The sequence below is a fragment of the Monodon monoceros genome, unplaced genomic scaffold (genome assembly GCF_005190385.1).
Source record: "Monodon monoceros isolate NGI ecotype Baffin Bay Population unplaced genomic scaffold, NGI_Narwhal_1 Super_Scaffold_6, whole genome shotgun sequence".
Taxonomy (NCBI): domain Eukaryota; kingdom Metazoa; phylum Chordata; class Mammalia; order Artiodactyla; family Monodontidae; genus Monodon; species Monodon monoceros.
In genome coordinates this window covers 6,073,279-6,087,343 of record NW_021703783.1, presented here as the reverse complement: position 1 = coordinate 6,087,343, position 14,065 = coordinate 6,073,279, and the positions used below count along the sequence as shown (strand labels likewise).

Sequence of the window (14,065 nt, the reverse complement as noted above, 5' to 3'; positions counted from 1 at the left end):
GGTCTGGTTCTGTGCCCTGGTCCTGCCATCGTGGGCGCACTCTGCAGGGCTGGTGTCTGTGAGGCTTCTGACGCCTTCCCACCTCCCATCCCCTGCTCCTGGCTTAGATTTGTGACACAGAATATGTGCAGTACCCCAACTATTGTGCCTTCAAAAGCCAGCAGTGTATGATGAGAAACCGGAACCGGAAGGTGAGCCCCTCCCTCTGCAGCCCCCCCCCCCCCCCGCCGCCCCTGCTGCCTCCCATCAGCCCCAAGGGCTGGTCCGTTCTGGGCCCCCCGTGACGTCCGAGCATCAGGGGTGTGGAGAGTGGGTGCATCTCCGGGCAGAGCCTCCTCCATGGAGCTCTGTCCCCACTCCTCCCGCCTTGGGGTGAGCAGCTCTCCCAGGCCCCCAGGCAGAGGGTTCCAGGAGGGAGGGAGGCTGCAGATCAGAGGCCCTGTGGATACGCCAGGAGGGAAGAACCCCCAGCCGGGTTGGGCCTGAGAGGCTGAGGCCTCAGTCTTGGCTCTTGCTGTTACTCACCAAGTCGTCTGAGCCAAGTCACTTCCTCTCCAGCCTCAGGCTCCTCATTTCTGAAAGGGGGAGTCGGGCTACGTGGTGTGCCTCCCCGCTTTAAAAACCCACATCTGAGTTTCCTCCTTCCCTCTGCTCCCTGTGCCTACACCCGCCCACCTCCTGTTCTTGAATTTCCGACACCTCGGGCTCCTGGCTTTCCTAGCTGGACCACGTGCGCCCAATCCCCGTGCAGGTGTCCCGCATGAGATGTCTGCAGAATGAGACATACACCGTCCTGACCCCGGCCAAGAGCGAGGACCTCGTGCTTCGATGGAGCCAGGAGTTTAGCACCTTGACTCTCGGCCAAGCCGGCTGAGCTGGACTCTGCCCTCTCCCCACCCACTTTCCACACCCTTCATTGCTCTCAGACCCCAGGTTGTCTCTTACTTGGCCCAGACTCAACGTTTCCCTCGGGTTGGGGCAGCCGTCCCGGAGAGGTCTGCGATGGGAGCTCCACCTACCTTAAAGGATGTCTTTACATAAAATGTTTATTTTCAACCTGTGTGGCCTGTTTTGGTTCTGATCCCCTCGTTGGCCCTGCCCCGGGGGAGTCAACCCTCCAACCCCTGGATCCATCTGCAGGCGAGGGAACCATGGGGATGGTACTCAGGGAAGCAGCCCCCTGCCAGGAGGAGAAGCCCTGAGAAATCAGAGTTGGATTGAAGAAGGTCACAGCCGGTGGGTGTCTTGGGGACCATGTGGGCCATGAGGGCGTGGGTGTCTCCATTTCTGAAGCCCTGATCCCATGATCTCAGATGTGAATGTAGGACTGTCCCTCCGGAGGACAAGCTGAATGAGATTGTGTCCAGGGGGACCAACCCCAGACAGTAGGGTAGGACTTGCTCTTTATAGGAGGAAGGAAACAACTGGGCTGGAGCTCAGGAAACCTTTGCTGTGACGTCCAGTCATGGGCCCGATGGCCTGAATGTGGGGAGGAGCTGCATCTTGAAGCATTGGCCTTTAATAACCTGGGATCTCCCAAGACGTGTTCGGAGGACACACGTGTGGGGAGCTATACAGCATTCAAAAGAAAACATTTATTATGGAAAAGCTCAAACACGCACACGTAGAGAATAGTGTAATGCACTCCCATGCACCCTTCACCCAGCTTCAATTACCAACACGCAGTCAACCTCTTAAAGGCATGTCAAAGGCTCTGAGAAGCCCTGAAATAGAGAAACCTGTTCGACTTAGTGTTTCCCATACTCATTCGACCGCACTGTCCTTTTTCACCTACCACTCAAAGCTTGTTTTCGAGTACTGAGCGCAGACAACCTGCCCAACCCTATTGATCCAGAAGACAAGGGGCTCAGCCCAGGGTTTAGAGACTAGGGGCTGCCACCCCCCACACAGAGGGAGGTAAAAACCACATGTGGCAAGAACGAAACCACCTGCCGGAATCCAAAAGAGACGGAGACAGCCAGGGGGAACTGCCGAGGACAGAGGGAGGCTGGGGGTTAGTCATCTGGCATCTGTGGGTGGGTGTGCCAGTTAGGCTTCCCGGAAACTGCAGGGAGTGTGTGAGCCATGGGTGGGTGGTTGGGTGGGGGGCATTACTGGGGGAGAGTCGGGGCTGCATTAAGTGTCATGATCTGCTGGGGTTTCTTCTTCTCTGGCCGGTCCGTGGAGGCCACTGAGGGCACTGCTTCCTCCTCTCTCTCTCTCCCTGCCCTGCCCGGGGTTGGGTGCGTGCAGGGAGCTGGGATCTGCCGAGATCTGCTGAGGTGTGTGTGTCCCACCCACCGGGAACAAGTCCTACCAGCCCAGCCCGGCCCAGAGCAGGCAGAAGCCGGCTTGGAGCAGCGGCTGAGCCACAGTGGCGAGCACAGGTATGGGGGCGTCCCAGCTGCGGTTGAACCTCACAGGGGCACGTGGGGCAGCACCCCTTCTTTAGAAATGGGAGACATGGGTGGGGATGGAGGTGAGAGGGGGCCCTGGGCCCTGGGAAACCTTTTTGAATAAAGAATTCAAAAGGATGGCCTCAGGCAGGCAGACCTCAGACAAGAGGATGATGCTCCCTAGACCTGAAGCACCAACGCACCCTGGGGCCTGTATGCCTCGGAGCTGCGTCTGCCCCTTCACCCGTTAGGCCCCCGCTGTCATGCTGAACCCCAGATCCCAGGCCACTGGGGAGGGAGGGCCCTCTGGGGATGGTTTCCAGCCCTTTCCCACTCTCAGATAAGACAACCCCTGACCCTCTCACCCCAGGGCTGGGCCTCTGCTGGTGACAATGAACTGATCTGATTAAACTCCACAGGCGGGTTCAAGGCACAGGTCTGCTCTCACAGTTATCCTTCCCAGCGAACCAAAGTGTTCTAGTGGTGCCTTAGAGAGATACTGCCTTCACCCAGTGCCGTTTTCTTTACAAGAAGATTAGGGACTTCCCTGGCGGTCCAGTGGTTAGGACTCCGCGCTTCCACTGCAGGGGGTGTGGGTTTGATCCCTGGTTGGGGAACTAGGATCCCACGTGCTGTGCAGCGCGGCCAAAAAAATATATATAAAAGATAAAGAATAAAGTGTTGGTAAAATTAGTTTAAAGAAAAAAGGAAAAAAATAGAGGATTAGACCAGCTGTCTCCCATGTTCCTACAGCTATGGTAGAATGTGGCCCATGGGTGTCATGAAGTGGATAAAATTTCAGATACTGACCATGAGGTTGGGGGGGTGATATTGGAGGGTGGGTGAGGCCTTCTGATACCTCTGCCTCACACCACTGAGGGCAGCTGCCCGCCTGTTCCCCGGGTCTATGGGGGCCTCTCTGATGGGAAGGGGCCCTCCCATCAGGTCACATCTCCAGTCCCTTCAGGATGAGCTGAAGTTGTCGCCGAAGGGGAGATGGAAGCAAGGCTTGAGGAGGAAGCAGAAACTTATTCGACCCGCAAGCCTCACCTCCTGGCCACCCAGAGACCCCAGAGCCCAGCTGTGCCTCTGTCTGATGCCCCCAGCGTGTACCCCTGCAACACGGAAGCCTTGCATGCCCAGGCCCGCAGGGAAGGGGGCAGCAGAGGCGTGAGGGCTACGTGTGGAGCACACTCAGTGCCGCCCGAGGTCAGGGTGAGGTCCATGAAGCCAAAGGCTCCAGGAGGTTTCTCTGAGGCAGCGGGACCCAGCCAGGCCCCAAAGCAAGGACCACCCAGAGCACAGGGCTGCGGAGGGTGGCTTGAGCCCATCTGAGTCTTGACTGGGACTATGTTTCCTGTGTTTTTCGGCTCTTGACAGCAGGGTGGAGAAATGTCTGCAGGTGGGGAGGTGACAGCCATGCACTGGGGAGACTTAAGTATGGAGCTGTAGGTCGCCTTTGCTTTCTGCCTTTTCCTAGAAAAAATTTCGGGAGGGATGAGATGAGAATACCCAGGGATGGTGCTGGAAAGGCAGGAAGAGAGGCTCAGGTGGGGAAGGGTGGGGGAGAGGCTGGAGCAGGAATCTGAGCTGGAGAAAGCAGAGCAGGCTGGATCAGGGAGGAAGGAGGATGGAGAGAAGATAGGACACCCAGCAGCGGGGGAGAACGTGGCCCCGAGGGCAGGAGGAAGCCATCCACTCAGTCCGGTGACCTGGTACTATCTCCACCCCACAGGCTCCCCAGACCCAGGACAAGCTGATGGGCAGGATTCATGTGTACCCAGAGCAGCCCTGGGACAGAGCTTTTCACAAAGCCTTTAGACTTCTGGAAGCTTCCACTGAAGGCTCAGCACAGTTTGGATCTGTTTGGGGAGTCTGAACCTACAGGCATTAAGAGGTCTTCACAATTACGAGCGCCTGTCGATAAAGGGTGCATCTTCCCGTGGCTGCCGAGGTATAGCGGCAGAGGAAGTGGGCTCAGCCAGCAACGCGCAGGTCGCAGGTCAGGGAGCGCGCGCCGTGCAGGGGAGGTGGAGGGTGGACACGCTCCCTGGCGCCTGGCCACCAGAACCTAAAAGAAGGTGGGAGCTATTCCAGAGCTGGTCTTCTGGGGCAAGGAGGACGAGGATTGACATTCCCACTTTCCAAACTTCTGAAGGACGTGGATTCCTGAGGAGAGGAGGTGGGGAGTAGGGGGGCAGGAAGCACATTGAGAGGGTGGCAGACAGGAGGAAGCTGTACAGAGACGGGGTGCCTCTCTCCCCTCCCTTTCTGTCGCAGATCACCCATCCCTTTCTGTTCCGCTCCCCTCTGCATCCCTGGTCAGGCGCCGGAAGGGTGGACACCACGGGCCAGCTTGTGGAGGAGAGGAAGGGAAAGATCCTGATGTAGCCTCCTGACCACTTTTATCCTCCATTCTCACTTCCTGCCAGGGCAGAACATAGCCCTGCCCCTCTGACTTACCTCAGCAAAGAGTAGTGCCCAGCCCAGCTCAGAGGGCAATGGGACAGGTCCCAGAGGCCCCGAGGACATAAGGAACCTGGGCCCCGGGTGTGCAGGTGGGAAGCTGAAGGACAGAGAAGCAGCGTGGAGGAAGGTGGCCGCGCACCATCTGGCATGTGCGTGGTGTCGGGGGCTGGGATGTGGGCGGGGCCGTCCCCAGGGCCTCTCTTTGCCTCTCAGTGCCTTGGGGCCGGCCGGAATCTGTTTGTGCACATCTGCATGTGTGTGTGTGCTCCTGAAGCTGCCCGTCTGTCTGTCCGTCCGGCTAAGGATAATGTCCCTAGGCGGGGACGGTGTCTGCTTTCCTCCCCTGGCTCGGCTGTCTGTGCCTCCATGCGTGCACACGTGTGTTACAGGCTGTGGATACACGTTGATTCGTATGTTACTAGGGATCTTGTGTGCACATCCTTCAGTGTACCCTTACCTGCGTGTGGCCTTGCACGCGCCCGTGTGTGTGTGTGTGTGTGTGTGTGTGTGTGTGTAGTGGTGTGCTCACATGACCTCCGGGCGTGCTGAGGTTACGGAGCCAGCGTGGGCCTCCACGTCCCCCTTCTCCCTGGTGAAATGAAATCCCAGTGTCTCTGCTTTTCTGGGGCACCTGCTGCCTCTTTGCTTTCCGTCTCCCACACCCCCAACCTGACCTCTTGCTCAAGGAAGGATTGAGGAGAGTGCCGTGCCGCTCCTCCCCCACATCTAGAGCCCTCCTTCCACTTCTTGTTTGCCTCCTTTTTGGCAGTTTTTCCCATCTTTGCCATCTGGCCTGGCACTGTGCCCATTCAGCTCCACTGATGGGGAGCCCTCGGGAAGCAAGCGGATCGGGTGGGGACCGGGGCAGGGGCCTGGCAGCTCTCAACAGCTTGGGCCATTCTGTGTGAGTCTGTGGGAAAGGGGTGGCTTTTTGACAAATAAACTCAGGGGCTTCTCCGCTTTGGAATGGAGTAAGGCGAGAGCATCGCCATCTGCTTTCCTGAAGGATTCCTAACTCTCCACCTTTTAGCAGCAGCTCACCTAATACATTTTGGTCTCTTTAACCTTGCAACTTTGTTGACGAAAGACTTGGGATTCTTGGAAAATAATTTTCCATTCACTCCTTCAGTGTCTAGGATGTGCCTCCTAGTTGTAGGGAGCTATGGATGCTCCAAGTACTGCTTAAGAATGATCAAATGTGGGCTTCCCTGGTGGCGCAGTGGTTGGGAGTCCGCCTGCCGATGCAGGGGACACGGGTTCATGCCCCGGTCTGGGAGGATCCCACGTACCGCGGAGCGGCTGGGCCCGTGAGCCATGGCCGCTGAGCCTGCGCGTCCGGAGCCTGTGCTCCGCAACGGGAGAGGCCACAGCAGTGAGAGGCCCACGTACCGAAAAAAAAAAAAAGAATGATAAAATGTTACTGTGATTGTAGCCGTAAACTGTTATTGAAGTTTTAATGCAAGCTGTTTCCAAACGAGCTTTTCAAAAGGGACATGCCTTTCTCTGAGTTATACATGTGGACAAGATAGTCAGGAATGTGATAAGAAGTGGTTGGACTGATGCAAGAAATATTATAACAGGATTACAGGCTGGGCGGACATGGGGGGAGGGGGCAGATTTCCTGAAAGGCAGCCAATGAATATCACAAGGGCCTGCTAGGTAGAGAGACTGAAGTGTGAGTGAGCCTGGGAAGAAAGCTGTGGAAGGTGTGGTCTGCACCCCCAGGACCCTACTGTCTGGCTGGGGAAATGGGACAAAAACACATGTCATGACCTAAGGAGTTCAAAGCAGCAAACTGTTTCTGTAGGTAAGGGGAAATCATCAGGAAGGGCGTATTTGTGTGTGTGTGAAAGAGAGATGAGTCTGTGTTGCCAGTGTTTGAAGTGGGAGAAAGAAGGAAGTGGGTTATTAAAAAGTATATGTTTCAATTGGACAAAGGAGGAAGTAAAACGATTCACCTATGGGCACAGATTTGATATAAGCAGCTATAAAAGTTAGGTGCTCTGTGTGGCATCCAGCCTCATACCCACCCACCCACTCTTATTGGAAGCAGCTTTTTGGACTTTGGAGCCCGGATGTCCTGGATTTGAGTCCTGACTTCACTCCTCACTGACTGAGCTCTTAAGTAAAAATCAGGAGAAACTCCTACCTCAAAGGGCTGTTGGAAGGATTAGAGCTTGTGCCTGTAAAACACCCTGCAAGATGGTGAGGGATCAGTAAATGGTAGCCATTATTTTTGACCCAACATTTATGGAGGGAGGGCTGGGACTACAGAGATGAGTAAGTCACAGTCCCCAGGCCCTCCCTCAAGGAGCTCCCAGGTGGGCGGGAGAGGCAGACCAAGAACAGCCAATTATAGCACAGGTGGGAACAGCTGACCTGTGGCCAAAGTGCTGGGAAAGCTCCAGTGAGGGGACTCGCCTGGTGGGAAGGGAGGGAGTCAGGAAAGGCATCATGGAGTCCTGAGAAATGATTGAGTTTGCCAGTTGGAGGATGGGAGAAAGGGCATTCCCAGTTGCAGAAACAGCACGTGCACAGACAGAGCCCTGAAGATGTAAGGTATGTGCAGAATTATCACTAGTTTGGCGTGACTGGAGCAAAGGAGCATGGGAGGTGGGCACGTTTCAGGAAGAGAGCCTGGCGTTACTTGCTTTTCAGCGCGTTTAAGACCCATCTAGCATTATTTTCATTGATGAAATTGGTATTTTGCGGAGAAAGTGTTTCCTTATTCCCTTCAACTGTTGTACTGTACTTCTTACGAGTCTTAAACTGCCGGAGTCAGAGTCACGGTTGGAGGGAGAACAAGCAAACGAACAAAAAAACCCTAGAAAACTTGTTATACTCATGTTTATCACTTGGTTCCATGTAAGGATTTAAGTGGTTCCTTTTGAAGGGAGTATGTTCCGTATCTTGGGATAATCGCTCAGGGTCTTTGGATAACTTCTCTCCCTAAGATGGCCCATGGAAGCCCATGATCATTAACATTATTCACAATAGTCAAAAGATGGAAGAACCCAAGTAACCATCAACAGATGAATGGGAGAACTGAATGTGGTGTATATATATAGGAATATATTATTCAGCCATAAAAAGACTGTAATTCTGATACAAACTACCGCATGGATGGACCTTGAAAATTTTAAGCTAAGTGAAATAAGCCAGACACAAAAGGACAGATATATGAGTCCACTCAGATGAGGTGTCTAGAATAGGTAAATTCAGAGAGACACAAAGTAGAATAGAGGTTGCCAGGGGCTGGAGGGAGGGGGGATGGGCAGTTATTGGTAATGGGTATAGAGTTGTTGTTTGGGGTGATGAAAAAGTTCTGGAAATAGTGGCGATGGTTACACAACATTGCGATTGTACTTAATGTCGCTGAATTGTACTCTTAAAGATGGTTAAAATGGTCATTTTTAAGTTATGTATATTTTACAGCACACAAAATAGATGGCACCTGGGGGTCGCAATGCAGGGGTGGCTGCCGTGGCCTTATGGCATTAAGGAAGGTGGAATCCTAAGACCAAGTCCTGTCTTCTAACTCCTCCGCCTCTGACCACATCCTTCCTCTGGCAGCTTTTGCCTGGGGACGGCAGCGGCTGTGGCCTGCTCTCTCCAGTAGCCTCGTCAGCACGCACGGTACTTCCCTGTCTCACTGCCACCCTCTCTGGGCCCCCTTCGAGCCCTTAGGACGAAACCATTATCTGCCCCCATCACGGAATCCCAACTAGGAAGCACCCGAGTCAGACGCTCCAGGGGAGCACCTGGAAAAGTTCAACCCACGGGGCCGTCCCCTGCTCGGAAGGACTGTGCTAGTGTGTGCGATCAGCCTACGGCAGCGGTCCCCAACCTTTTTTGGCACCAGGGACCGGTTTCGTGGAAGACGATTTTTCCACGGACGGGGTGGGGGGATGGTTTCGGGATGATTCAAGATCATTACATTTATTGTGCACTTTATTTCTATTATTATTACATTGTAATATGTAATGAAATAATTATACAACCCACCAAAATGCAGACAGGAGGCAGAGCTCAGGTGGTAATGTGAGCAATGGGGAGCGGCTGTAAATACAGATGAAGCTTCGCTCTCTCACCTCCTGCTGTGTGGCCCGGGGGTTGGTGACCCCTGGCCTAAGGGACCCCCATTATGTTACTGTCCCCATTTTACAGATGAGGAAACTTAGAGGGGTCAAACAGTCCAGCTGAACCAGGTCGCTCTGACCACAAACCCAGCCCACACAGGAGCAATCGTGGAGATGAGCCTGGGATTTTGTCCTGTACTTGGGAGTTTGAACTTTATTCTTTAGATAATGGGGAGTCAGCAGAACGGGCTGGTGCCAGGGGAGGGGCTCCACAGTACTTCTCACCACCTAACATAATACCTTTTTACATGGACTTTATTATCTGTCTCCCTTCAATGGAAGGGAACATAGGTGGGAGCAAGGCCTTTGTTTTGTCCACTGCTGTGAACATGCCTGGAACCTTCTAAAGTCTCAGTAAGCATTTGTATGGACTTCCCTGGTGGTCCAGTGGTTAAGACTCCGGGCTTCCACTCCAGGGTGCACAGGCTAGATCTCTGGTCGGGGAACTAAGGTTCCACATCCTGCATGCCGCGAGGCCAAGATGATAATAATAATAATAATTTAAAAAATAAAATCTTGGTAAGCATTTGTAGAAGAAAGAAAGGAAGCAAGGGAGAGATATTAGGAGATAATAACAGTAAGCAAAGCACTTTAAATATATCATCTCGTTGAATCTAACGACCTCGTGAAGTAGGGGTCCCTCTCCTTTTTTTTTTTCTTTTTTCCAGGTAAGGAAAATGAGGGGCAGAGAGATTAAGTCACTTTTCTGAGGACAAAAGCCCAGATTTAAACCTAGGCAGGCCTGACTCTAGAGCCTGGGCATTTAGCACTGTGCCATAGAGCGGGCTGCAGAAAGCTGTTCTGGCCAGAAGGACGGTGGAGGAAGGATGTGAGGCTGAGAGAAGGCCCAAGAGGCCAGCAGGTTCAGCTATATGACATTTGTGTCTTCAGCCCTTCCTTGCACAGTCTTGACTTCTGCCTTCCCTCCTATGCCAGGTCTCCACTGAGGCCGATGAAGCTCTGACCAAGGGCATCTGATCCTCCGCAGCTGTCGGCCCTGCAGCCACAGCCACAAGTCTATGTCCGGCCCCCGCTTGCTCTGGGGCTCTGTGCAGCCTCCAGGCCCCCGCCGTGGAGACTGGAGATGAACGCGAAGCCAGCACGCAGGTGTGCCCCCTGATGCCCCCGGCCTAGCTCCTCCTCGCCCTTTGGCACGATGCTGGCCAACTCCTCGGCCAACGACTCTGATCTCAGGTGCCCGGACCACCAGCCCATCCACCACCTGCACTTGGTGGTCTACAGCCTGGTGCTGGCGGCAGGGCTCCCCCTCAACGCGCTGGCCCTCTGGGTCTTCCTGCACGCGCTGCGCGTGCACTCGGTAGTGAGCGTGTACATGTGCAACCTGGCGGCCAGCGACCTCCTCTTCACCCTCTCGCTGCCCTTGCGCCTCTCCTACTATGCGCAGCACTACTGGCCCTTCTCGGACCTCCTGTGCCAGCTGGCGGGCGCCGTCTTCCAGATGAACATGTACGGCAGCTGCATCTTCCTGACCCTCATCAACGTGGACCGCTACGTCGCTATCGTGCACCCGCTGCGGCTGCGCCACCTGCGGCGGCCCCGCGTGGCGCGGCTGCTCTGCCTGGGCGTGTGGGCACTCATCCTGCTGTTCGCCGTGCCCACCGTCCTGGTGCACCGGCCCTCACCCTGCGCCCGCGACGGCCGCTGGGTGCACGTGTGCTTCGAGAACTTCAGCGACGAGCTGTGGAAGGGCAGGCTGCTGCCGCTCCTACTGCTAGCCGAGGCGCTGGGATTCCTGCTGCCCCTGGTAGCCGTGGTCTGCTCTTCGGTCCGTGTCTTCTGCACCCTGGCGCGGCCCGACGCCACGCGGAGCCAGCGGCGGCGGAAGACGGTGCGCCTCCTGCTGGCCAGCCTGGTCATCTTCCTGCTGTGCTTCGTGCCCTACAACGCCACGCTGGCCGTGTACGGGCTGCTGCGCGGCCACGTGGTGCTGGCCAGCCCGGCGGCGCGCAACCAGGTGCGCGGGGTGCTGATGGTCATGGTGCTGCTGGCCGGCGCCAACTGCGTGCTCGACCCGCTGGTGTACTACTTCAGCGCCGAGGGTTTCCGCAACACCCTGCGCAGCCTGAGCTCTCCGCTCCGGGCCAGGACCTCGGCCACCAACGAGGCTCGGGGGGCACTCGCCGAACCCACCGCTGAGACCTCCCACGCCACCGTGCCGGCCGCCGCCAGCCAGGGGCTGCTCCGGCCGTCCGACCCCCGGGGCTCCTTCACCCGGTGCCCCGAGGACTCGTCCCTCTGAACGCACGTCGTGCCAGAGCGCGGTCCCCTCACCCCGCCCCCACGCCTCTCGCACTCGCAGACACGCAGGGTGTGTGCACAGCAGGGCGGTGGGTTGGGCACTTGGACTTCTGAGCGGCAGCTCCAGCTCACAGATGCAGGAGGGAACAAAGTGTGGGGGGCAGGGGCCCGGGGAAGGAAGAGCGCGGCTGCAAATGTCTTTAACTAGGTGGTGATGGCGAGCGCAGAAGGACCTCTTACTTAGTACCTAGGAAGTGCTGCCGTGAGCCTGCCCGTGCAGAGGCGGGAGACTGGGTGAAATGCCCTTGGCGGGGCATGAAACACGGTCCGGCCCGTAGCTGGTAGCTGGAGCAGAAGATGGGTGTCCTGCGTTTAGACCGACCACAGAGGTCTTCGGGCCATGGACGCCACCCACTCCCCTTTCCACCTGGGCTCTGCCTGCCCAGCACTGAGGCGTAATGCAAAAGCGTATTGGATGCCGGCTGAATTGGTTTCCTTCTTGTCTAGTGACTTTTAACAATTTAGATCTGACGCCCAGCGTGGGTGGGTCGGGGCAGAGGGGGTTTTCTTCCAAGTTCCTGGTCACTGTTCCCCTTTCTAGGTCCTGTCTTCCCCTTCCACCTCACCCACCCTTTCAAAAGCTCCTCCATTCTAGATCCTAAATCCACCCCCACCACCACCGTGTGTGTGTGTCTCTGCTGCTTCGTCTAGAATAAGGAGAACATTCTCTGTACTAAAGTAGTAGTTCTCCAATTTTGGGGTCTCAGACCCTTTTACACTCTTAAAAATGGAGAATTCCAAAGAGAGTTTGCTTATACTTTGTCCTTTTGATACATGACTATATTAGAAATCAAAAATAGTAAGTTTTTTAAAACAGAAATACCCAAGCACACATTCCAATAGCTATGAGAGCAAGTGTCATCACACTTCATGAAGCCTCTGGAAAACTCCACCGTCTACTCGTGAGACAATGAGTGAAAAGGACAAAAGACATCTTAGTAGTAGTATCATGAAAACGGTTTTGTTCTCGTGGACTTCCTCAAAGAATCCATCCTCAGATCACACTTGGAGAGCCATACCTGTACTGGAGTATTAGAGTCATGTGTAAAGTCTTCCCAGGCCATTATGTACATTGTTTTTTATCGCTGCAAGGAGAGGGCAATGCTCAGCAAATCAATTGCTAATTGTAGTCCGTAAGGCTTGGGGTTTTCGGGGCGGGGGGGGGAGGAGTTGCACACCCAGTGAACACCACCTGGGGCTTCCTGGAGCTGCAGCGGGAGGTGGGGCTGGAACTAGTTGCACAGATACTCAGGAGGAGGTGGAGGGCTTCTCTGGGCAGGGAAAAGGGAACTGTGCCAGAGCCAGACAAGAAGTTTATGGGAAAGTAAGAGTGTGATGGACGGGAGGACGGGAGTAAGCTGACTGCTCTTGGCAAGCTGGAGGTAAGGAAATGGAAGTCTGGTTTACAGGCCACCTACTGTCTTCCCTCTTTAGCGGAGTCGGGGCTGGGAGGAATGGCGGAGTTGGCACTGTGACATCTTGAGACCCTGACATTAGTGAGATTCGTGAGGGAGTTGGTGCCATGCACACGTCCTGCATGCATTTCTGTCCCTATGTCTCTCAATGCTGTATGTTTCTGTATATGTGCGTGTGTGTGTGTGTGACAGTGTCAGAGTTTTCCCGGGTGTGTCTCTGTGTGTTTAGTTCGGACTAAGACTTTTGTGTCTTTACGTGATCGCTCCAGATGGTGATTTACAAGGGTAAAATGACCCCTGGTGGCCAAACCGGAGAACTGACCCAGATTCCTCAGTGATAGTCGTGAAGTCGGGCTTTCCTCCATCTGGCGGGTTAGAGCCCTCACCTCCTGCTGCTCTAGAGAGGGCTTGATGGTTAGCACCTGCTCCATCTTGCTCCATCCTTAGGGTTCAGGACCCATGCCCTTCCATCCCTGGGGGCACCAAACGTCATCACCGTCCAAAGTCTCAGGACTTTGCCCTATCCAAACTGAACAGAGTACAATTTTTAAAAATTACTTGAGTATTTTTTTTTTTTTTTTTGCGGTTCGCGGGCCTCTCACTGTTGTGGCCTCTTCCGTTGCGGAGCACAGGCTCTGGACGCGCAGGCTCAGCGGCCATGGCTCACGGGCCCAGCCGCTCCGCGGCATGTGGGATCTTCCCAGACCGGGGCACGAACCCATGTTCCCTGCACCTGGCAGGCGGACTCTCAACCACTGCGCCACCAGGGAAGCCCTACTTGAGTATTTTTATATGAAGATAATGTGAATGAATTCCAAAGTAATTAAAACTCACATAGCAAGTTTCTTCTAACATAGTATATAATTTACTTATTTATTTATTGTAACTTTTATAGTTTATTTTCTGTCCCCCACCCCACCCCCGAAGTAGAATGTAAGCTCCCTGGGGGCAGGGATTTTTGCTTGGTCCGTTTCCTGGTGTATCCCCAGCATCTAGAACAGCGCCTGGCGTAAAAGAAGTACTTAAATATTTGTTGAATGATGAACAGTTGAATCTTTTTTTAAATTTATTTTTTATTGAAGTATAGTTGAATTACAATGTTGCGTTAATTACTGCTGTAAAGAACAGCTGAATCTCTCTGCGAAGTAGTTTACTATCTAGTGGGGACCACAGAACAAGTCAACAATAATTATCATTCAAGATGGAAGATGAAAGAATGCAAAGTAAGGCTCTGGCTGTTAATTTGGTAGGCAGTGGGCCGTCTCTGGAGGTTCTTTTCTTTTTTAAGTTTTTTTTAAATATATTTATTTTATTTATTATTTTTGGC

At 54.3% G+C, this 14,065-nt stretch overlaps 2 protein-coding genes across 4 annotated transcripts in view; both read left to right on the top strand.

Moving 5' to 3' along the window:
* ACRBP (acrosin binding protein) overlaps nucleotides 1-1,056 on the top strand; it is a 7,476-nt gene extending 6,420 nt beyond the window's left edge. For 2 of the 3 annotated variants that reach the window (XM_029204257.1, XM_029204256.1), the window contains 2 exons: nucleotides 108-191; nucleotides 722-1,056. In XM_029204257.1, the coding sequence (XP_029060090.1) occupies nucleotides 108-191; nucleotides 722-874 (237 nt within the window). In that variant the 3' untranslated portion in view covers nucleotides 875-1,056. The remainder of the gene's footprint in view (nucleotides 1-107; nucleotides 192-721) is intronic. The other variant, XM_029204258.1, reaches the window with a different exon arrangement.
* Nucleotides 1,057-1,220: 164 nt separating this feature from the next.
* On the top strand, nucleotides 1,221-12,470 carry LPAR5 (lysophosphatidic acid receptor 5). Its single transcript, XM_029204259.1, has 2 exons — nucleotides 1,221-8,501; nucleotides 9,941-12,470. The coding sequence occupies exon 2, from the start codon at nucleotides 10,161-10,163 to the stop codon at nucleotides 11,262-11,264; it is 1,104 nt and encodes a 367-aa protein (XP_029060092.1). The 5' UTR covers nucleotides 1,221-8,501; nucleotides 9,941-10,160; the 3' UTR covers nucleotides 11,265-12,470.
* The last annotated feature ends 1,595 nt before the right edge of the window (nucleotides 12,471-14,065 follow it).

Excerpts from the sequence above, each read along its gene's own strand:
- LPAR5 (XM_029204259.1), top strand. The coding sequence starts at position 10,161 with ATGCTGGCCAACTCCTCGGCCAACGACTCTGATCTCAGGTGCCCGGAC.